Source organism: Ambystoma mexicanum, chromosome 4q, assembly GCF_040938575.1.
Source record: "Ambystoma mexicanum isolate Mex_15411 chromosome 4q, UKY_AmexF1_1, whole genome shotgun sequence".
In the NCBI taxonomy this organism is placed as follows: domain Eukaryota; kingdom Metazoa; phylum Chordata; class Amphibia; order Caudata; family Ambystomatidae; genus Ambystoma; species Ambystoma mexicanum.
In genome coordinates, this window is record NC_090928.1 from 895,844,717 (window position 1) to 895,869,033 (window position 24,317).

Consider the following 24,317-nt stretch of genomic DNA (forward strand, 5'->3'; position numbering starts at 1 on the left):
TCAACCTTGGCCCCAACTCTGTGGAACTCACTCGCCCTACATAACGGGTGCACCCAAGCACTCTATGATAGCTTACTCTTTCAACTGACCTGGACTACGGTACCCGAGGGCGTTCAACCTACCAGCGCTTTGAGGTCATACCAATGATATATAGAGCGCAATATAAATGTCAAATATCATAACATAACATATATATCTATTAAATTGGAATTAATTGCATATCTAACGGCTGTTATTTAATAGGCACCAGTAGCATACCTTATCCTAAGTAGTCTTTTGTAGAACTGAATGCTGTGTTGCTCAGCCTACAATACATGTGGATAGAGCTATATGGATTAAAAATGTTCCAATTGAAGTCTGAACAGACACACATCACGAGGAACACTAACCTGTCTTATCCCTGTGAAATTACACAAAGGGGTCTATTATTGGGGTGATATTTACTGAGGCAGAAAGCTGACCCTGTCGGTAACAGCCGGCCGCCAATATTAAGGGCCCAAGCGAAGTAAGGGTCCCTTAACGAGGGAGGTGGTGCTGTTATCAACAGGGTCAGCCCGCAGTCGAGGTTAATTTGATTAATATTGCCTTTAGCACCTGTGTTCTTCCCTACAAAGGTGTTAAATGTGTGGGTTTTTTTTAAAAAGAAAAAAAAAATTCAATTTGTTGTGTGCCCAGCATGGCGCTGGCCGCACAACAAATTGATTTGATTTTTGTGTGCTGCTGTCTATGAAGTCTGTTTTCCATGTTGGTGACTGTGACTTCATCAACATGGAAAATGGACTTCGATGACAACAGCACTGCCTGCGCCAGACTGCGCAACAAAGGTAAGTTACTTTGAAAAATAGACACAAGTGCTAAGTGGTGAAGGGGGAGCGGGAAGCGAAGGGGGCTCTGGCTGCACAGGCAGCTCGGAATGTGGCTGTACTGTATAGTACAGCCCGCATTCCGAGCCTCCTGATTAGCCAGCACCCCCTCCCAAGGTGCTAATGAGCGTAAGAACATGTTCAAAGAATGTGCACAAAACTGTACACAATCCACCACATTTTAACACAACTTCTTGCACAAAAGAGCCATGAATGAATACATGGGAGATAATCACAGCCAACTGTAAATTGCAATCATGTCATAATTAGCGGAACCAATATGTAATCCACCGAATGCAAATGCATTGGGTAGCACTTGTATGGTGAAAAAGTTATTTTAAGCTTACACATTAATTTACAAATAATTATTATTAATAACCTACTAATCCTTTATTATATTTTCAAAGACATAGGGCCTCATTACGGGTCCGGCGGATCGTTGCTGCCAGACCCGAAAAAGATTACCAGCGCCTGACTTCCTGGTAAGATTGGACTCCTTAGGAATGGGGACCATGGAAGCACCGGTACCGTTTTTAATGGGGCCGGTGCTTCCGTGATGGCTTGCCTACCGTGGCCGCTGTGCCCGGCAGGGTCAGCCCTGTCGGGCAGAGCAGCTCTGGCAGGCAAACTCGTAGTTTGCCGGTCCGGAAACTACGGTGCCAGTAGGCTTACCGGCACCATTGTTTCCGGCCCGGCACACATGTAATGAGGCCCATAGATTTGCTGACCACTGCTTTCGCACCTCACCATTCATGGTTACTTTGTTGTGAATATTGCCTTGCCTGCATATTATCAGGTGATAAGAAGGGTGCAGACATCTGCTTCGGCTCCAAATTTCCGCTGCTTAACCCCTTAACTGCCAGAATATTATGCAAGTCTATGCAAAAAGGACAAGCATACTAGTCCTTGGCACTTAGATTCAGCTTTCATATCACAAAAGAACCATACAAACTGCTTACCCAGAAGATTAATGTTGTGCAAATTCTCTTGTTGAAAGCATCCATACTTTCTATGATAGTGAACATATTACTGTCTAACAATTCAGTAGTGATTTTGCCTTTATTGATAAGTCTGTGTTCTGTTCCAGGAGTTTACAAGAAATGCCAAGAGTTTTTCAACTATTAAGTTACATCACGTACCAAAAGTACAGCTGTGAACTTCTAGTAATAAATGAATTTTATGATAGAAACTTCACTTGTGGTAAGTGGCTCGTGTACTATCCTAACAAAGTAAATTAAAGAAAGTCAACATGTAAATGTGATAGCTATGAAAAACCAAATAATTTCCATTTGTCCACATTGTGAGGACTGGGGATCAATGTGTCACATATACTATATGTCTATCATTATTGTTGCATTTTAGACACTGTAAATATGTAGACATTACATTAAATAGAAAGAGATGTAGCTTGGTGGCCAAGTTGCTTTTGTTCCTTAAACTTACAGTACGTTCTGATCCAGGCTTTAGGAGTCAATCAAAAAGGTATGATTTTAGGGGACACAGTTTATCTGCCAGTGTGTTCATATGTATTTAAAATAATTACATCATGCTGTTACATTTTGTCCCCATTACTTGTTCCCGGTCCATGTGGTTTCTATCATAGACAGTCATTTTCTCAGCAGGTGTTTTTAAGAAAACATTTTGCCAAACAAAGTCTAATGCATTTTTATTTTTTTTATTTTTGGGAGGTTTCCCCCCAAACGCTCCCTACCCAACCTATTTTTTTACTGTTCCTGACCCCCCCCAACCCTTCATCTACCCTTTCCAAACCGCTGACCAAAATTTCTTATAACAATTGTTGATGCAACGACATTGTACCGTTCATGTGACATGCTCGTTTCCGTAATCAGGTCTCAACTTTATCTTCTCCACACAATTATATAAAGCATCTCATATTAGGGAATCTCCTATTGAAATACATGTCCTTGTTAAAGCCCCTTGTTGTTCATTAGAGCTAAGTAATCTTTAAAGAAAAATTCTGGAAAGGTGGCAAACTACTGTGGCGTACCAGCATGAGGAGGTGAATGACTTGATGCCATGTTAAAAAAGGTTTTATTTAACTCAAAAATAAAACACCTACCTTGCCCTATTTCTATGAGGAAGAATCCCTGCCTATCTAACCACACCTAAGGGATCCTATCCAACTAAGAAGTCCTTCATCCAAATCTTGACTTCTAAGTGACACTACCACTTATGAAACAAAGCAGAAAAGTGGAGGCTGTGACACAGTCTTGGGGTTAGACTTCTGCTTCTCCAAGTCTTTCGAAGTTCCAAAGTAAATGTTCCAAAATATCTTCGGTTTTGCACACAGACCTGGATCAACAAAATAAAGTTCATTAAAGAAAAATGTCTCTCAACTTTCATAGGCTCTCGATCTCCCAAAAGTCTCGTAGTTCTCTGGGAGACTTGCCCCTTGCTTGCTATTCTCTCTTGCGAAGATATTATTCTGCTTCACATAAGCACGCCAGCTTCTCTGGCTTGGATACAAAGAATTTCTCCTTTGGTTGACTTGGATGTATTTGATCGTTCAGGATAATCAGTGTCTTACAACCTGGCCTGCTTCCATGGTTTGGGATGCAAGGTATTCTTCTTTCAGCTTCACTTCGCTTCGTACGAGGTTCTTGTCCCCTTTCAATACCTTAATGCCTTATATGTTGGTTGGTTTCCACCACCTGGAACTATAACATTTATATTCCTATTAATATCCGACCTTCAGGCTTTCGTCAGCTTGTCGACTTTCCAATTCTAGGACAATTAGTACATTTCCCAGTCACACAGTTTCACAAGGGTGCTTGCCCATTCAAACACCTCAGGCTCCCGTAGCCTCATGGGTTCTTGCAACTGACATGCAAAGTTCTTCTGTTTCCCGAACACCACTTCACCGTGAGCTCTTACTCATTTGAGCCCACTTGACAAAATGTTTTTACTTTTCTTTCCTAGTTACATGGCAGTTGTTTTCTCTCTAACGTTTCTCAGGTTCCAGTGACCTTGTAGCTTCTCTGATGCTTAAAACCAAAATGTCGATACTCCTCAATGTAGCGTCCGCATTGGGGTTGCTAGCTCCCCTCATACTGCGTCTCCGGATAGTAGGCTCCAAGAGCCTTGGAGGTTCTCTGAACTCAGATTGTGCAAACCTTCCTCTCCCAGCTATGCATTAGCTGTTTGCTCATTCAAGATTCTAAGGCTCCCGTGACTTCACAGATTCTCTTAACTTTGTTCCATGGTATCCGCTCCCCTCAACGGTACTCTCTCTGTGGAAACATTACTTTCTCTCGAAATTGGTCTGTTGTTCTATAACCCTGGTTCCACGGTATCCATTCCTTTCAACGATACTTTCTCTCTGGAAACATTGGTTTCTTTCAAAATGATTCTGTTGACAATAGACTTCTGCAGGATTTGGAGTTTGGGGATTAATATCCTCCCTGGCAATCTGGTCTCGGCATCGGTTGCCAGGCCCCCAGCCTACTGCTCTCGCCTTGTGGTCATGCCACCAGAGGCAATGAAGGCTTCCCCATCTCTACTTCTCCCTTCTACCTTGGCTGCTTGGTCGAAGGGTGAAGCCATAACTTTGATGTTTGGATAGCATTTAGTTCACTGTCCAGAACACTGCTGGCGCCGCGGTCTGGTATTGCTCGAACTCGCCACGACTTCTGGCCTGAAGAGGCGCGTCTCTCTGTGGGATTCAGTTTCCTCCCAGTGTAGGAGATCACTCTCAGCTCACAGTGCTTTCTGGGCTGAAATACTTTGTTGTATTAAAAAGGGGTGTTTCCTTCATCAATAGCGTCTTCGGAACAAAAATCACCATTGCCTGGAGAAAAACACAAAGAAGTGTCACTGTTCGATGGTGGTAAATCACCATCAACAATAGTTATTTAGCTCTCACAAGGCTGACAGGGTGGTCTGCTCCGGAAGGTCTTGCTCGGACCGGAAGTCCTTATCCCACAAAGGGGAGTCACTCCTGGTGAGGTGCCACTTGCTCAGACTGTTAGACAGGGGTTTGAGGAGTGGGTTCTCCTCCCCAACCTCACAGGGGGTGACTCCCCCTCTGTGAGAAGGGACAAATTGACCAGATGTGTCACCCTACTCAGTAAATATTATCAAATGTTTTTTGTTGACATGAACCTCAATGGAAGTCTGAATCTTGTCATACATTTTCAAATAAAAAGTCCTTACTGGGAAACAGATTCCTCAGTTTGGTTCTGCCCATTGAGAAACTGAACTGCATAAAGGTAACCCAACCAGCAAATATATATATTTGTATCTGTATTCTTTTTTGCTTAGATAGCACTTTCACCAAACCACTGCACACAAAAAATGAAACAGAACTAATTTATGCAATTTACAATAGAAACTATCCAAATTAAAAGGAAGGCAATGAGAGCAAATGTTATTTTAGTAGGCAATGGGCCAGGCAAATCTTTGATTGACAGGACTGGCTGCCATAGGTCTTCTGTTATAGTCTGCATTGTCTAGCCCTGATTGGCGCATGGCTCCATTTCCATCCAGCACAATGTTAAGGAAGCTTCTCCTCATTTCCCCTTCGGCTATGTGTTCTGCTGCCTAAGCGGTTACAGACCATAATGTGTGTATGTATTTGGACAGTACACACAAATCATTAACAGCTTGTAGTGCCATACTGCCAGAGGCAAAAACCTTTTTAGCCAGAGCGTCATAATGCCTTTCATCTCTGTCAGGAGGTAAAAAAGAGGGATGGACGCTAACCTTGTTATCAAAAGTCGCAGCCTTTACCACCAGACTATCATGCCCTGGATGTCTGGTAAGGAATTCTGGATCAGATAAGGCTGGTCTGGACTTGCTAGCATAATCCATGTGGACTGATGGCCAATAGCAGGAAGACTTCCATAGCTTGATGAAGGGATTGTTGATGGCATTGTGCAAGGGAAGAACAAGCTCAATGGTTGTGCCCTTGTCTAAGATGTCTGCCAGGTCACATTCTGTTATGTCAATGGCAAGGGACCCCAACCTAGGGCATCTGTTTCTTTTGCCATAATTCTCCTGTATACCACACTGGCTTGGGGATCTCCTTGTGGAAATTCCACCTCAGGAGAGGTGTCCAAGCCACTTGCGGTGTGCAGGGCAGAGGCTAGATCAAATCGCCTTTTTCCTCTTCCTGAAACTGCTCAGGTTGTGGAGGAAGACCCAGACGCTCAAACCCAAAGGAAACCAGGTCATCATCCTTGTCAAAAATGTCCTGGAAAGAGGGCATAAATTCCCTTCTAGACTTAGGAGAAAATCTAGTCGAGCAATCTTGGACTGTCGTCGATTTGAGGACTGTCGACACCACCAACGGCGGTGCTGATGGAGCCGGCGGAGCATCCAAGAATGCATCAGCTGCTGATAATGTTGGTGGTGTCGACAGTCCTCGAATCGAGGATCTCACCAGTCTCGAGCTCATTGGCGCATGAGGTGTTTGGTGATCTGAGTCCCTGGCAGGTTTTCTGGGTGCAGTGGGCACAATGGTCTTTTTCCCAGAGCAAAACAGAACGGGTGGGTCTGCTTTCTGGAGGACCTGCATCATTTTGATATGAAATTATGTCCACTTCTCTGCCAAGGTGGATTTAGATGGGATACGTACCTGTCCTTCTGTGGACAAATACCCCCTCCTTTTCTTCTTCGATGAGGAAGATGAATGATGGGAGTTGCTCCTCAAGTGAAAGCTTTTACGGTGCATCTTTGACTATTTTATGTCTTTCTCAGATGGTTTATCGGCCATGGAGATTTTATCTTCGCCGGGTCTATGCTTCCTCTGTGTCGTATTTGGAGAATTCAAAGCTTTAGCTGTCATAACTTTATGCGGGTCGCAAACCACCACAATATGGTTGTTACCGAAGCACCACAGACAAATTCTGCGGGCGTCAATTAGTGACATCTTAGCACAACAATCACAGTACTTTTTGAAACCTAAGGTTTCTGAGTAAACATGATGTAGTAATCTACAGAAATTCAAAGGAAGTTTTTGGAAAAGAAAATGCCTCCAAGAATTTCTCTGTGTCGAAGTTCCTTCATATCGTGTTGGGAACATGGAAAAATTGAACTGAGGTCACGGGGTGCCGAGCACGCTATTTTTACCGGCATCAACATCACATCCAGTCATGAAGATGCTGACTCGATGTCCATCGATGCCAGAGCACACAACGCAACCTACTGGGAAAAGGTTTCTGACAGTTGCAAATGTAAGGAAATCATGGTGGCAACAGTAAAGACAGACACAAGTGATCACAGTTCCATGATGTTTATTAAACAGCATAATTGGTGAGAATAATAAATGCCTAATCTAAACCTAAGATGGGAGCAAGCTACAACCATCAAATAAGAATAAGGCAGTCCTAGTGGCGTCTTGTAAAAAAAAAAAAGGGCCTATACTAAAAAACCTATCGTCAATCCATACAACTAAATTACATAGTGAGATAATATTCATAAGAAAATAATGAAGTGTTTATCAAATGATAAGTCAGGATGGTAGGGCTGGGGTCGCCCTTTTCCATGTTTTTAGCACGGGACAAAGCAGGACCTTTGAGCATAGCACACACCTGGACCTTGCCAGCACAAGGTTACAGTTCCTTTCAAAGATGTCAGGACCTTCTGCAGCCAAGTCTCTCTCCTGCAAAGTCTCTTGCCTTAGAGGGCCGGCTGAACAAAAACAATCAAAAGTTTCTGGTCATCTTTCACGTTCTGCAATTGCTCTTTGCCCCTTTGTATCCCCCTCAGCCGGGCTCTGATCCCTCTTGCAATGCTGGCCTCCCTCAATCGGGTTCACTATGGCCTTTCACTCAAAATTGTAGCAGTCAACAGTTTCAATGTCATTTTAACCAACTATCCATTCTGGGCATCTGACAGCCGGGTTCACAACTGTTGTCACAATACTCATGGGTATATCCCCGTTTGCCCTCAATTCGCCGGCATCCCCTCTGTCGGGTTCACATTTGCCAGTTTTACAGTTTGTTTACTTTTCTCCAATATGTCAAAGACTTTCGAGTGTACAAGGGGTTTTGCTCGACCCTCATAGGACCACTTTAACTTCTCTCCGGCCTCTTGGCTTTCGTAGTTTCCACAAAACAAAAATACAACCCAAAAAAGGCTTCAGTTAGAGTCCTTCGAATGAGTGCCTCATGCCGCCTGACCACTCTGCTTCTGAACCTTTTACTGCAGATTCTTTAAAGTTAATTTACACAAGTTCTTTGTTCAACAGTGTTGCTGCCTGCAACCTTGGGCTCAACACAGTTTGGTTTTTACTATCTGTGTTCGACTCACCGGCTGCGCTGAATGGTCAGAGCTTTCTTATGACCCGGAGTCAAGGACGGCAACACAGCGGCACGCACCCCCTCCTGCTTTGGCTATCAGTGTGGGGGAGCCCTGTGTGCCACTGACACCGGTCACACCACATGCCAGATGGACTTCCCGATCTTATAATTTCCCTTTCGGAGGCTTTGCGGGTCTGAGTTGAAAAGGATATGGTCAGTTCCCCCTTGGTCGTCCCTCCAGGTCTCGCCATCTTTCTCCTCCGTTTGAACTGACCGTCTGGTGTAGCGGTTTCCTTGTCCCTGTGGGGAAGGGAAAGGGCTGCCAGGTGTGCGTAATTGTTGTCAATTGCCTGACTCTGCCAGACCCTTGTGTTGGAACATGTCAGGTAAGTGGCACTGGTGTTAGTCCGTTTTCTGTCACAGTGTAGGGAAGTGTTTGCGTTGGAAAACAGTGGGGTGGAGTATCCTATGGAGTAGGATGGGGAAAATGGGTTAGAAAGAAGGGGATCCCACGTCTCGCCCGTTGGTGTCCCTCTTCCACTCCCCGAAGACTCCCCTTCCAGATAATCCTCCCCCACTCATCCACCCCCAGGAACTGGATCCAATAGCGATAGCCGTGTCCTGGCCACCTGGGTGACAAATCTCTGGGGACTAGCGGGTGAAACACCTTCAGGTTTCTCACACTAAGCAGGAGAATATGTATCGACAATGAGGAATCCGTGGGAGGACGCAATTCATTAATAAGATACAAATTCCTGCAACTAGTCTTGATTCCGGTCTTGCTGCAGCATTGAAATAGGCACCATCTATGTGAATGATGTCTGCATCCTAGACAATGATGATCCCAGCTTCCTTGTGCTCTTTCACTTGAGCTTAAAGCATACATAACAAACAAACACTGTAGTTCTAACGCTCCCCACTTTGTAAAATCAAGCCTAACTTCCTATTATTCAACTTTCAAGCAACCATACACCCTAGTCGTGTTCCATAAACATGCGGGAAAACTTCAATGATGAACTTATTCTTCTCTGCCAACTTTCAAAAAATGCTTCCATGCAGCAATACTCCATATGAAAGGTCAATGCATGTTCAGTCACATTACTCCCACCCTTATCCTACTTCACTGGCTCCTACTACAAGCACAGATAATACTGCATGATCTCTAGAGCAGTAACTACGAGGATGCTTCTAGCAAATATATATATGAAACCCACTATTTATGCTGCCAACCACAATACCAGATGCTATTCTCTCCCTTGACAACAACTACAGAATTGATAACAAAAGAAGCCCTAGAAACAATTATTCTTGATCTACACCCCCAGACTGTGGAATGACATCCTGTCAGATCTGATGTTCCCTTCATATCGCACCCATTTACGGAAGTGTACAATACTGATGTGTCGCGGGGCACCTGAGAATATGATAGATACCAACACGTTGAGACTCCATCACCCTTTTTTCTCAAAGGTCCACTTCTTCTCAAAGGCAGATCAGAAAATCGGATATAAACAGAATGATGTGTGTGTGTTCCCTGTTCCACATATTCTCCAATCCAAATTAGAATTAATCTCTACTCTGGGTTAACCCGTGAACCATAGAGAAGACGATCTAGGATATATAACATGGTGCTCAGTCTAGACACAATTCATGGTCTCCACTGATCTCCACTGGTTTTCCTATTGACTCTTGTTATGTCACCTTGCAACTGCATGGCTTTTGCTGCACCTATAGACTTGATTATCAGATTTCCACCTATAAGGTAGACACCTTCCTCCATGTTCTCTTCCACTTAATACCCTAGCACCACAATGCATCTACTATTAGGCATCGTCTAGCCCTATGGTGATCGTACTCTAAGTCTCCACTAGCCGTCCACAAAAGACGACAAGAAGATGACCCAATGCCATCAGTAGATCCAAAGGACAAAGACATATGCAACACCTAAAGATGCTATCGCACTGGTTAATAAAAACACACGCAGGTATCTTTCTAATGTATTTAGTTGCATTTGAAGAATAAAATGACTCCTTTAATGAATGAAAAAGGTAACAGATATGTTTTGGCAACCTGCAAAGATAAAATCAAGTTTAGCACAAAATTATTTCAGGCAACGACATACCCAGATACCATTAGCGACAACTTTAGAATGTGAAGGGATGTGTAAGTGGTGCTGTGATGTGCCTAAACACAACATTCCAATGTGTAGCTACAGTATGTTGCTTGGCAAGAGAGAAATTCCCTAGAGCACAGCAGGATCCATCTCTAACTATGCAGTCCCCGGAAATAGACTGATAGTGTCACCCATTCAAATATACAGCTCATGGCCTGTTTATCCAATAGCATTGCTTTACCACATAGGGCTAAAACACCAGGTAAAAGGAGAAAGCTTGCCCACTATCTACCACACCTTTAATGTCAAATCATTCTCCCGCAGGACATGCATTTTGTGACACAGAAGTGAATTTAAAATTCATATCTTCTCTCATATTAATTAAGCAGGAGGAACATTTGAGTTGTGATGTATTTCTGCAGGTCTCACAACACTAATATTATTGGGCTGACTCTCAGGGAAGAGTGCTTAAGTCAGTACCTGCTTCTGAGGGAACCATTACATTAAGTCAATATATACATACGTGGGCGCTGGGCGCCCTGTGTGATTAACATGGTCTAACAAGCTGTGAAAATAACTACCAAACAGCATTCTTTAAAGACATTAACAATTCATTTAAAGTTTTTCTTGAAAGTCGATGAACCTTGCAGCATCAATTAATGGTCCCTGCGACAGTACACTTCAGCTACTGTTGGGGTTAGGCTTCACCAGATAAAAGCGGAGAAGCACATTCTGGGACAATGTTAGAGTACTAATTCCACAAAAGCTGCAACTGTGCTATTTAGGGGTGGCATTGACACACAAGCCCTAAATTTCTCTTTTCTATGAAGAGGAATGAGTTTTAATAATGTTTATCGGTTTTACAAGCATGTCCCGTGTTGGATGTAATATCCCTCTGCCCCCAAAGAAGCTGCGAGCTTACATGAAATTAACTTGTACTACAAAAGCCTTCTGTGATTATCTTGAAACACAATGCAAATGCTCACTGACCGTCAAGCAGCGCAACTTTGCTAATCTCTGCCTTAATATATGAGGGCCCAAAAAGGTAGCTTCCCAAGAGAGTTGGGTTGTTATATTGGTGGACTATTCCACAGAAAAATCAAGGCAAATGATTCAAATGAATTCAGCTTAATGTTAGGCTCTATAAGAACAACATCCATTTCAGCCAAAGCATTGCAGCAAATTGAGAGGTGAGGACCCACAGAGGGACCAATGTCTATTCCCTTTGACAGTTCAGTTCCCCAGCCGCACATGCTCAATGAGCCATGCAAGGCTGGGGGCGTTTTGCTTTGCCACCCTTGCATAGCTCATTGGAAATGCTGGCTGGGGCACTGCATGTCTGTTTGTGCAAGGGGGAGCTTCTGCGCCTCTTTGCACATACGGAGAGAGAGAGAAGAGAGAGAGAAGAGTGTGTGTGTGTGTGTGTGTGTGTGTGTGTGTGTGTGTGTGTGTGTGTGTGTGTGTGTGTGTGTGTGTGTGTGTGTGTGTGTGTGTGTGTGTGTGTGTGTGTGTGTGTGTGTGTGTGTGTGTGTGTGTGTGTGTGTGTGTGTGTGTGTGTGTGTGTGTGTGTGTGTGTGTGTGTGTGTGTGTGTGTGTGTGTGTGTGTGTGTGTGTGTGTGTGTGTGTGTGTGTGTGTGTGTGTGTGTGTGTGTGTGTGTGTGTGTGTGTGTGTGTGTGTGTGTGTGTGTGTGTGTGTGTGTGTGTGTGTGTGTGTGTGTGTGTGTGTGTGTGTGTGTGTGTGTGTGTGTGTGTGTGTCTCTCTCCAGCAGGGGACAGGGATGGTATTTTATTTTTATCTATCATATATGTCCAATCAAAAATACCATGCTTTCCCCCATGCCCCCCGGCGCCAATTGCAAACTGTTTGGCTTTTTACCCATTTTTTATAAAGTATGCTCTAAAATGCAGTTATAATACATTATTTAAAAAAAAAATTCAAGGGGGGAACCCCTCCAAAACCCCGTTGATTGGTTCGACTCCCTCACTGCGCTCGGTCGCTATGGCATTTTTGTGGGAAATATTTATGCCCCTCCATTTAATAAATTACCCATCTCTCACTGGCCCTCGGACTGTGTTGGGAACTGGGTGGGGGGAGCCCAGGGCCTGTGATGGGAGCAGGATGGGCGGGAACACTGGATAGTGGTGGGAGAAGGGTAGGGAGAGCGCAGGGTCTATGATGGGGTTGGGAGAGCCTAGGCACTGGGTAGGAGTGGGATGAGGGAGCCCAGCGACTATACTGGTGGGGGTGCCCAGGAACTATACTGGGAGTAGGGTGCAGGGATGGCGCACAATCGTTTATAGCCATTTGTACATAATATCCATTTGGTATTTTTGGGGGGGCCCGGCCTGCCCAAGTTTTGTTCATGGGGGGCCAGGCAAAAAAAGTTTGAAGACCACTGGTCTAGGCTCACCCTAAAATCTGACTTTTACTGCGAGAAGTGAGAAGACCTCGGGAATTCCAGCAGAAGAGACAACAGGCCTCATTACATGGTTGCCGCCGGTATTTTACTGAGTCCGCCATGCTGAATGGCGGAATTACCATCCTATTCCAAGGTGTGTGGGGGCGGTAATTCCCCATTCACCATGGCCCTTCCCCATTCCCATTTTTGCCCCCATAGGGCTCAATGGGAATGGGGTAGGCGGTAATTACGGTACCGCAAATTGCGGTACCGTAATTACCTCCTAGGTCCCTTGCGGGTCCTGTCCTTAACGGCTGGTAGAACCAGCCGTTAAGGTAGGGTCCCACAAAGGGACCTCATAGTAAGGCAGTAAGGGTTTACCGGCACTGGTACCCTTACCAGTAAACCCTTACCGCCGTTCATGTAATGAGGCCCAACATTTTAGTGACACATATGAAAGCAGAAAACATGAATATGAACCGATGACTGTTCAATTTATTCCCACACATACTTGTGGAGTGCGGTAGCTATTACAAATGAACAATATCCTTGAAATTGTCTGGCCAAAATCATATGTTTAAAACAGAAAAAGGCAACACTAGTACAAGTCTGTTGTCCAGCGTCTGTCTGGTTGAGGAATTTCACAATTCATTGATGAAAGCAACTCTCAATTATTATTACTAAAAACAAAGAGGAGGAGACCCTGCACTGAGAGACAGGCAACAGGTGAACACCTCTTCCCAAAATAATTTGTAGATGGAGGGGGGAGACTCGCCATCCCAGATCTCAAGCAAGGTTGCACATCCTTGGGGATCCAGACAGAAAATGCTGCCCTGGAAGCAGCTATGACAAGGAGGCAGCAAATGAAACAGAATAGATTACGGATTTACAAAAAAAGGTAGGAACCCCTTCTGATGAATATTAGAGTGGGCTATTCCATCACGAAACAACCCCACAGGATTTGCATCTCTGGATTGAGGGAGACAGAAATGTTATGTAACAGAGGAATGGAATGACACTCCCGGGTACTGAACGGGAGTGCATTGAAAGGTATCTCTTTCAAGCCACAGAGTTTAATTGTAAACTGCACACTGATCCCTAATCCCCCCTCCCACCAATCCCCCCTGCTCTCATCGGTTTTCAAGATGGCAGATGAGGCTTTAAACCCTCTGTCCATGCCAGGAAATGTAATTATCTGTTCAGTGAAGAGAAGTGGGGAGAGAAGTACCAACACCTAAGAAACACAGAGGGGGAAGACAAAACACATGAAAGGGAGGAGAGGATACCGTTGCAGGACCAATCCTGAGAGTGGGTGATATTTATTTCAGCCTCACAGCAATCCTGCCTGGTGGATATTTACTTCAGTCTGACAGCAACCCTGGCAAGACAAATACATAATTATTTATACATTTGAATCAATAGCCTAGCAAAGGAGATGCTATTCTTGCTGGTTAGATAATTCCCAAAGGCAAGGAAAATGAAGAGGTGCTTGCTGGCAGGCATTTCGTACATCAGGGAGCAGAGGAAGGCCAACCATGGGAAACCAGGAAGCATGCAGGGCCCTTTACTGCTGAAACTGTGGGTGCAGCTAGAAGTGGGCTGGGTGCTAGATCTCCGGGACTTTGAATTGTAGATTAGAGTAGCTGGACTTTGACATTAAGTTCCGTAGAATTTACACTAGCACCTGTTATGTTCTCCATCTTGACAGGTTGGTTCAACTGCCTTATCAGAGTTATACTTGAAGCCCGCAGATCCTCTAGGACAGCCTGTAACATGTGGCTCACCAGATGTTTTGAATTAAAATTCCTATGGTCCCTGACCATTAACTATGGTAAAGTCTTTATTTCAGATTGAAATCAAATCCATACAAAATGCTACACATACAACAGATACATTAATGGACAAACACCTGATTATATTTCATTATTAATTACCTGTCATGTCAATTTAAACCAAGTTTTTAAAACAGTACATCCAATGACACACATATTATGAAGAGCGGTGTGCAAAAACATAAAGGTTAAAATACAAGACACAAAAACATCATAAAAACCAATTATAAAAGCCAATTTAAAAACCCTAAATTTAAACTCCACACAACGGTTTCAGACATTATTTCTAGTTTCACTTTCTTGCTTTAAGTCCCCTTTCTCGTAACCGCCAAGTAACCCTTATATACAATGACAAATTCCAGCCTTTTGCGGGCGTAAGTGTATTCAACAGCTAGTACAAGGGTGGCCTATGTTGAGAAAAGCCTCTGCCTATGAACAGTGGTAGTAAGTATTTATTTCTTTGCTCATTATAGACAAGGCAAAAAGGCAAAAAAAATAAAAAAAATGGGCTAAATCCTCAAAACCAGCATCACACATAGGGCATTTAGCTTCAAATTCACGGCCTGATCTCCGGCTATGGAGGTCACCTAAGTCCAAGCAGCTGAAGCGTGCCCTTGTAATTGGAGCCCTTTGATGCTGTGTATAGCTGATGGGTGTTGTGTTCAGAAACCTCTGGACAGCCAAACGTTGCAGACCCTATTTCAAGGAAAATGTTGAACTTCACTCTCTGTGTTATAAGTGCTCTGTTGATGGCGCATTCTCACAGGTGGCAGGGAACACATTTCTCGTACAGGCATCATACGTAAGCAGGGGTTGGGAAGGGCAAGACAAGCGCCATGAGGGCAGGGGGGAGACAGTTCATGGGGGTTCAACTGCCACTTGAGTGACCTGGGAATATTCACAGCTCACCAGAATTTCAGAGGTGTGACCTGAGAACATTCATTGGTCACAGGGCTGGCGGTTCGAGCATGCATAACTAGCTTGGGTGTGCCGCATCACATGCTGCTACCTACCATTTTTTTATGAAAGCAACTTTAAAATGATGGTGCCAATATTTGCGGCTATCAGTGATTTCCCCGAGGACCAGTAGGGCATTAACATTGCAGATTTGGGGACTATTTTCATGATACATCCGGTCAAACTAAAAAGCTGGATCCAACCTTATCTACGAAAGCAGCCTATTTGTATTAGTCATCTGATTATCAAAGGACTATTGCAAAGTGCAGGTGCTGGCTCTAAATGAAGATTTTTTTATTTTTTTTATTTGTTTGGCTGAAGAATTCAACCTTTCAAAATGTCTTTCTTACGACAGAACTACAACATAATTAAACAATTAATTAGCAAAAAAAACATCAGATTTTTCTTCCACAATTTTACAATATCAACCACTATTATACACAATTCTTTAAAAATAACGCAAATGTGTTCAAGAGTTCATTTACATATAATAACACACAAGTTTTTAGTAAAAAGGAAAGCTCCCAGTTTCATAAAATATTTGCAGCAGTTTTAAAATGAGCACGATCTGTTGCAGAACATACAACAATACAGTTTTCAATTTTCATTAAAAATGGGATCGCGCGGCAGTATTGTTTTTATGAACTGCGTAAGCGCAATATGGATAGTGGTTCGGTTGCTCGTGATTAATAAACTCCATATTTCATAGGAAGAACGATCAGAAGAAAATTGCAATAAATTGCGAAAGTAATGTTCACGTAGTCCACACAATGCAGGACAATCAACTACTAAATGAGATAATGTCTCTAACTGCTTTACATTTTTACAGAATCGGCAAATGTTTTCATTTTTAGAGATTAAGCCACGTCTTGCCAGGATCTGATTCTTCGGGCAAAGGTTCAGGCGTAACCTTAGCATTTCAGCACGCACAAAATGTGATGGACACTTTATAAGATAATTACCCATTTGTTTCAATTTTTTGTGTGGGAACAGGTTTAAATCAAAATCTACAAAGTTTGTGCAAATTTGTTGTGTCTTTGTTTCTTAGCTTTTTCAGGGTTAGTAAGTAATAAATCAATTGTGATATCAGCATCAACAAGCGCAATCAAAATAACTTTGACCCACTTCTTAGGAAACGCATGTTTAGAAGAGTAGATGTACAACGCTACTGAGCCTAAGATGTTCGGAGTATTACGTCCCAATAGACATTTACGATAAAAGTTACACAGTTTCCAGAGAACCCGTCCAAACAATGAAATTAGGCCTGATTCGTATCTAAGAAAGCAAATAGGAGTACAGGAGGGTAAACGGAAAACAGCTTTCCAAAATTTCCCTTCTAAGCAATCCCAAAATGTTCTTGATTTCGGTAAAGTAGTATCCGCTCCATAGGAGAGAATAGGTGCTGCTTTCTGATTAAAGAAGGTAACAACATGAGCTGAAGTAAATTTGCCATACTTATGCAAATTTATCTTTGCTTGGGATATTAAAGTCGTAATTTTGGCCTTCAGAGTGTCATCATAGATCTGATTTTTCACAGAGCCTGAGAATGGAAGCCCTAGGTATTTATAGTTGTAAAGAACCTGTAATGGCGTAGTCTGCAGACACCACTGGTAGTTTACCATTTTTGTTTTTGTCGTTCTTTGACAAATTACTATTTGCATCTTAGCCACATTGATGGTCAAATTGTTGTTGCAGACGTACTCGTCCAATTTGTTTAACAGACCTTGCAAGCCTTTAGGGGTTTGGGAGAGTAATACAGGATCATCGGCATATAAAAGCCATATGATCTTTTGTAGTCCCAACTTTGGTGAATCAGAGTCTATATCTCCAAAAGAAGCTTCTATATCTAACAGAAAGAGGTTAAACAATGTTGACACTAAAATGCAGGGTCTCAATATTTGTAGATAATAAGCCATCAAGTTAAAGTCTAACTTGCATACTGGTGTTTGTGTGCAGTTTTTTAATCACAGTTAGTAGGGAAGATGGACACCCATAGTTTTGTAATTTATGAAATAGTAACATTCGATCAACCGAGTCAAACACTACACGGAAATCCACAAATGCCATGTAGATCGGTTGATTGAGTTCAGCATATTTAGACTTCAGCATGTTTAAAGTGATTAGATTCACAGAGGTCCCGATTCTGGCAACAAAGCCATTTTTTAAACGGATCTCTTTTGCGCTCTTTACTGGTCCACATATTCAGTTCTTGTAAAATAATGTGACTATAGAGTTTCCCAGGTGCATCTAATAAGGCGATAGGCCTATAATTCTCTGGGAGACATTAATCGCCTTTTTTATGAATGGGAACAATTAAGGAGTGTTTCCAAGAAGCAGGTATATTTTGCATGATGTTAATGTGTTCAAAAATTTGGTAGAGAATTGATGACCAAATTTCATTTGTTTAAAGATTTTATTAGACAGGCCATCAGGGCCCGGAGTTCTTGACTGACTTATTTTGTTAATGAAATACAATATGTCAGACTTGGAGATATTAATATAAAAAGGAGTGTGAGAGATCGTTCTAGAGTCTAACCCTAAATTGGGGGGAAGCGCATAGATTTTAGAAAAATAACTAATCCAGCTCGCTTCTGGAACACTGTGAATTTGAGACATAGTCTGCACAGGAGATGGGGCATTATTCAATGCTTTCCAGATTTGAGCTGTATTCTGTTCACGAGAAATTCGTAGCATTAGCTCACCATCCTGTTGAAATATTTTACTACGATGACATCGCCGCCAGTTTCTATGTGAGGTTTTGACTTTAGTTAGGGCTTTGAATCTGACACTCAAAGGTAACTTCATAGCTTCCCGTTTTCGGAAGGGAAAATCAGCTTTCCTATTTTTTGTTTCCATATGAAACATATGGGTACTTCTAAAAATCTGAGACATCAGTGCCTTTTTGTCCACAAAGAGTTGCATAAGATCATAATAGGGAGTGTCAGTAGATGATGTGTTTTCTCGAGAGTGACAAAAGGCAACTTGCAAATATTTGTCAAAATCATTCAGGTTTGTTTCATTCCATTGTATACGATTTAACTGGTTGGAAACAGACAATATACCTGTGGTAACTACTGGACACGGATTGATAGGGGCCACAGTGACCAACCATTCTACAATAAGCATTCAATGATCACTGTTTAGTTTTGAATCTATGTAGAAAGATTTGATTTTAGAAAATAATTTGTCGTCCACACGTGTGTGTGTGTGTGTGTGTGTGTGTGTGTGTGTGTGTGTCTCTCCAGCAGGGGACAGGGATGGTATTTTTTTTTTATCTATCATATATGTCCAATCAAAAATACCATGCTTTCCCCCATGCCCCCCGGCGCCAATTGCAAACTGTTTGGCTTTTTACCCATTTTTTTTAAAGTATGCTCTAAAATGCAGTTATAATACATTATTTAAAAAAAAAATTCAAGGGGGGAACCCCTCCAAAACCCCGTTGATTGGTTCGACTCCCTCACTGCGCTCGGTCGCTATGGCATTTTTGTGGGAAATATTTATGCCCCTCCATTTAATAAATTACCCATCTCTCACTGGCCCTCGGACTGTGTTGGGAACTGGGTGGGGGGAGCCCAGGGCCTGTGATGGGAGCAGGATGGGCGGGAACACTGGATAGTGGTGGGAGAAGGGTAGGGAGAGCGCAGGGTCTATGATGGGGTTGGGAGAGCCTAGGCACTGGGTAGGAGTGGGATGAGGGAGCCCAGCGACTATACTGGTGGGGGAGCCCAGGAACTATACTGGGAGTAGGGTGCAGGGATGGCGCACAATCGTTTATAGCCATTTGTACATAATATCCATTTGGTATTTTTGGGGGGGCCCGGCCTGCCCAAGTTTTGTTCATGGGGGGCCAGGCAAAAAAAGTTTGAAGACCACTGGTCTAGGCTCACCCTAAAATCTGACTTTTACTGCGAGAAGTGAGAAGACCTCGGGAATTCCAGCAGAAGAGACAACAGGCCTCATTACATGGTTGCCGCCGGTATTTTACTGAGTCCGCCATGCTGAATGGCGGAATTACCATCCTATTCCAAGGTGTGTGGGGGCGGTAATTCCCCATTCACCATGGCCCTTCCCCATTCCCATTTTTGCCCCCATAGGGCTCAATGGGAATGGGGTAGGCGGTAATTACGGTACCGCAAATTGCGGTACCGTAATTACCTCCTAGGTCCCTTGCGGGTCCTGTCCTTAACGGCTGGTAGAACCAGCCGTTAAGGTAGGGTCCCACAAAGGGACCTCATAGTAAGGCAGTAAGGGTTTACCGGCACTGGTACCCTTACCAGTAAACCCTTACCGCCGTTCATGTAATGAGGCCCAACATTTTAGTGACACATATGAAAGCAGAAAACATGAATATGAACCGATGACTGTTCAATTTATTCCCACACATACTTGTGGAGTGCGGTAGCTATTACAAATGAACAATATCCTTGAAATTGTCTGGCCAAAATCATATGTTTAAAACAGAAAAAGGCAACACTAGTACAAGTCTGTTGTCCAGCGTCTGTCTGGTTGAGGAATTTCACAATTCATTGATGAAAGCAACTCTCAATTATTATTACTAAAAACAAAGAGGAGGAGACCCTGCACTGAGAGACAGGCAACAGGTGAACACCTCTTCCCAAAATAATTTGTAGATGGAGGGGGGAGACTCGCCATCCCAGATCTCAAGCAAGGTTGCACATCCTTGGGGATCCAGACAGAAAATGCTGCCCTGGAAGCAGCTATGACAAGGAGGCAGCAAATGAAACAGAATAGATTACGGATTTACAAAAAAAGGTAGGAACCCCTTCTGATGAATATTAGAGTGGGCTATTCCATCACGAAACAACCCCACAGGATTTGCATCTCTGGATTGAGGGAGACAGAAATGTTATGTAACAGAGGAATGGAATGACACTCCCGGGTACTGAACGGGAGTGCATTGAAAGGTATCTCTTTCAAGCCACAGAGTTTAATTGTAAACTGCACACTGATCCCTAATCCCCCCTCCCACCAATCCCCCCTGCTCTCATCGGTTTTCAAGATGGCAGATGAGGCTTTAAACCCTCTGTCCATGCCAGGAAATGTAATTATCTGTTCAGTGAAGAGAAGTGGGGAGAGAAGTACCAACACCTAAGAAACACAGAGGGGGAAGACAAAACACATGAAAGGGAGGAGAGGATACCGTTGCAGGACCAATCCTGAGAGTGGGTGATATTTATTTCAGCCTCACAGCAATCCTGCCTGGTGGATATTTACTTCAGTCTGACAGCAACCCTGGCAAGACAAATACATAATTATTTATACATTTGAATCAATAGCCTAGCAAAGGAGATGCTATTCTTGCTGGTTAGATAATTCCCAAAGGCAAGGAAAATGAAGAGGTGCTTGCTGGCAGGCATTTCGTACATCAGGGAGCAGAGGAAGGCCAACCATGGCCCAGGGTGATGCCAACCATTCAAGTGAAACCAGGAAGCATGCAGGGCCCTTTACTGCTGAAACTGTGGGTGCAGCTAGAAGTGGGATGGGTGCTAGATCTCCGGGACTTTGAATTGTAGATTAGAGTAGCTGGACTTTGACATTAAGTTCCGTAGAATTTACACTAGCACCTGTTATGTTCTCCATCTTGACAGGTTGGTTCAACTGCCTTATCAGAGTTATACTTGAAGCCCGCAGATCCTCTAGGACAGCCTGTAACATGTGGCTCACCAGATGTTTTGAATTAAAATTCCTATGGTCCCTGACCATTAACTATGGTAAAGTCTTTATTTCAGATTGAAATCAAATCCATACAAAATGCTACACATACAACAGATACATTAATGGACAAACACCTGATTATATTTCATTATTAATTACCTGTCATGTCAATTTAAACCAAGTTTTTAAAACAGTACATCCAATGACACACATATTATGAAGAGCGGTGTGCAAAAACATAAAGGTTAAAATACAAGACACAAAAACATCATAAAAACCAATTATAAAAGCCAATTTAAAAACCCTAAATTTAAACTCCACACAACGGTTTCAGACATTATTTCTAGTTTCACTTTCTTGCTTTAAGTCCCCTTTCTCGTAACCGCCAAGTAACCCTTATATACAATGACAAATTCCAGCCTTTTGCGGGCGTAAGTGTATTCAACAGCTAGTACAAGGGTGGCCTATGTTGAGAAAAGCCTCTGCCTATGAACAGTGGTAGTAAGTATTTATTTCTTTGCTCATTATAGACAAGGCAAAAAGGCAAAAAAAATAAAAAAAATGGGCTAAATCCTCAAAACCAGCATCACACATAGGGCATTTAGCTTCAAATTCACGGCCTGATCTCCGGCTATGGAGGTCACCTAAGTCCAAGCAGCTGAAGCGTGCCCTTGTAATTGGAGCCCTTTGATGCTGTGTATAGCTGATGGGTGTTGTGTTCAGAAACCTCTGGACAGCCAAACGTTGCAGACCCTATTTCAAGGAAAATGTTGAACTTCACTCTCTGTGTTATAAGTGCTCTGTTGATGGCGCATTCTCACAGGTGGCAGGGAACACATTTCTCGTACAGGCATCATACGTAAGCAGGGGTTGGGAAGGGCAAGACAAGCGCCATGAGGGCAGGGGGGAGACAGTTCATGGGGGTTCAACTGCCACTTGAGTGACCTGGGAATATTCACAGCTCACCAGAATTTCAGAGGTGTGACCTGAGAACATTCATTGGTCACAGGGCTGGCGGTTCGAGCATGCATAACTAGCTTGGGTGTGCCGCATCACATGCTGCTACCTACCATTTTTTTATGAAAGCAACTTTAAAATGATGGTGCCAATATTTGCGGCTATCAGTGATTTCCCCGAGGACCAGTAGGGCATTAACATTGCAGATTTGGGGACTATTTTCATGATACATCCGGTCAAACTAAAAAGCTGGATCCAACCTTATCTACGAAAGCAGCCTATTTGTATTAGTCATCTGATTATCAAAGGACTATTGCAAAGTGCAGGTGCTGGCTCTAAATGAAGATTTTTTTATTTTTTTTATTTGTTTGGCTGAAGAATTCAACCTTTCAAAATGTCTTTCTTACGACAGAACTACAACATAATTAAACAATTAATTAGCAAAAAAAACATCAGATTTTTCTTCCACAATTTTACAATAGCAACCACTATTATACACAATTCTTTAAAAATAACGCAAATGTGTTCAAGAGTTCATTTACATATAATAACACACAAGTTTTTAGTAAAAAGGAAAGCTCCCAGTTTCATAAAATATTTGCAGCAGTTTTAAAATGAGCACGATCTGTTGCAGAACATTCAACAATACAGTTTTCAATTTTCATTAAAAATGGGATCGCGCGGCAGTATTGTTTTTATGAACTGCGTAAGCGCAATATGGATAGTGGTTCGGTTGCTCGTGATTAATAAACTCCATATTTCATAGGAAGAACGATCAGAAGAAAATTGCAATAAATTGCGAAAGTAATGTTCACGTAGTCCACACAATGCAGGACAATCAACTACTAAATGAGATAATGTCTCTAACTGCTTTACATTTTTACAGAATCGGCAAAAGTTTTCATTTTTAGAGATTAAGCCACGTCTTGCCAGGATCTGATTCTTCGGGCAAAGGTTCAGGCGTAACCTTAGCATTTCAGCACGCACAAAATGTGATGGACACTTTATAAGATAATTACCCATTTGTTTCAATTTTTTGTGTGGGAACAGGTTTAAATCAAAATCTACAAAGTTTGTGCAAATTTGTTGTGTCTTTGTTTCTTAGCTTTTTCAGGGTTAGTAAGTAATAAATCAATTGTGATATCAGCATCAACAAGCGCAATCAAAATAACTTTGACCCACTTCTTAGGAAACGCATGTTTAGAAGAGTAGATGTACAACGCTACTGAGCCTAAGATGTTCGGAGTATTACGTCCCAATAGACATTTACGATAAAAGTTACACAGTTTCCAGAGAACCCGTCCAAACAATGAAATTAGGCCTGATTCGTATCTAAGAAAGCAAATAGGAGTACAGGAGGGTAAACGGAAAACAGCTTTCCAAAATTTCCCTTCTAAGCAATCCCAAAATGTTCTTGATTTCGGTAAAGTAGTATCCGCTCCATAGGAGAGAATAGGTGCTGCTTTCTGATTAAAGAAGGTAACAACATGAGCTGAAGTAAATTTGCCATACTTATGCAAATTTATCTTTGCTTGGGATATTAAAGTCGTAATTTTGGCCTTCAGAGTGTCATCATAGATCTGATTTTTCACAGAGCCTGAGAATGGAAGCCCTAGGTATTTATAGTTGTAAAGAACCTGTAATGGCGTAGTCTGCAGACACCACTGGTAGTTTACCATTTTTGTTTTTGTCGTTCTTTGACAAATTACTATTTGCATCTTAGCCACATTGATGGTCAAATTGTTGTTGCAGACGTACTCGTCCAATTTGTTTAACAGACCTTGCAAGCCTTTAGGGGTTTGGGAGAGTAATACAGGATCATCGGCATATAAAAGCCATATGATCTTTTGTAGTCCCAACTTTGGTGAATCAGAGTCTATATCTCCAAAAGAAGCTTCTATATCTAACAGAAAGAGGTTAAACAATGTTGACACTAAAATGCAGGGTCTCAATATTTGTAGATAATAAGCCATCAAGTTAAAGTCTAACTTGCATACTGGTGTTTGTGTGCAGTTTTTTAATCACAGTTAGTAGGGAAGATGGACACCCATAGTTTTGTAATTTATGAAATAGTAACATTTGATCAACCGAGTCAAACACTACACGGAAATCCACAAATGCCATGTAGATCGGTTGATTGAGTTCAGCATATTTAGACTTCAGCATGTTTAAAGTGATTAGATTCACAGAGGTCCCGATTCTGGCAACAAAGCCATTTTTTAAACGGATCTCTTTTGCGCTCTTTACTGGTCCAC

General features: G+C 42.5%; 1 protein-coding gene across 1 annotated transcript in view; it reads left to right on the forward strand.

Annotated features, from left to right (window-relative positions):
- The window catches only part of ABCG5 (ATP binding cassette subfamily G member 5), a 286,105-nt gene that overhangs the window by 257,791 nt on the left and 3,997 nt on the right, over positions 1-24,317 (forward strand). The window contains exon 12 of the mRNA XM_069607292.1: positions 1,951-2,063. Coding sequence (XP_069463393.1) covers positions 1,951-2,063 — 113 coding nt within the window. The remainder of the gene's footprint in view (positions 1-1,950; positions 2,064-24,317) is intronic.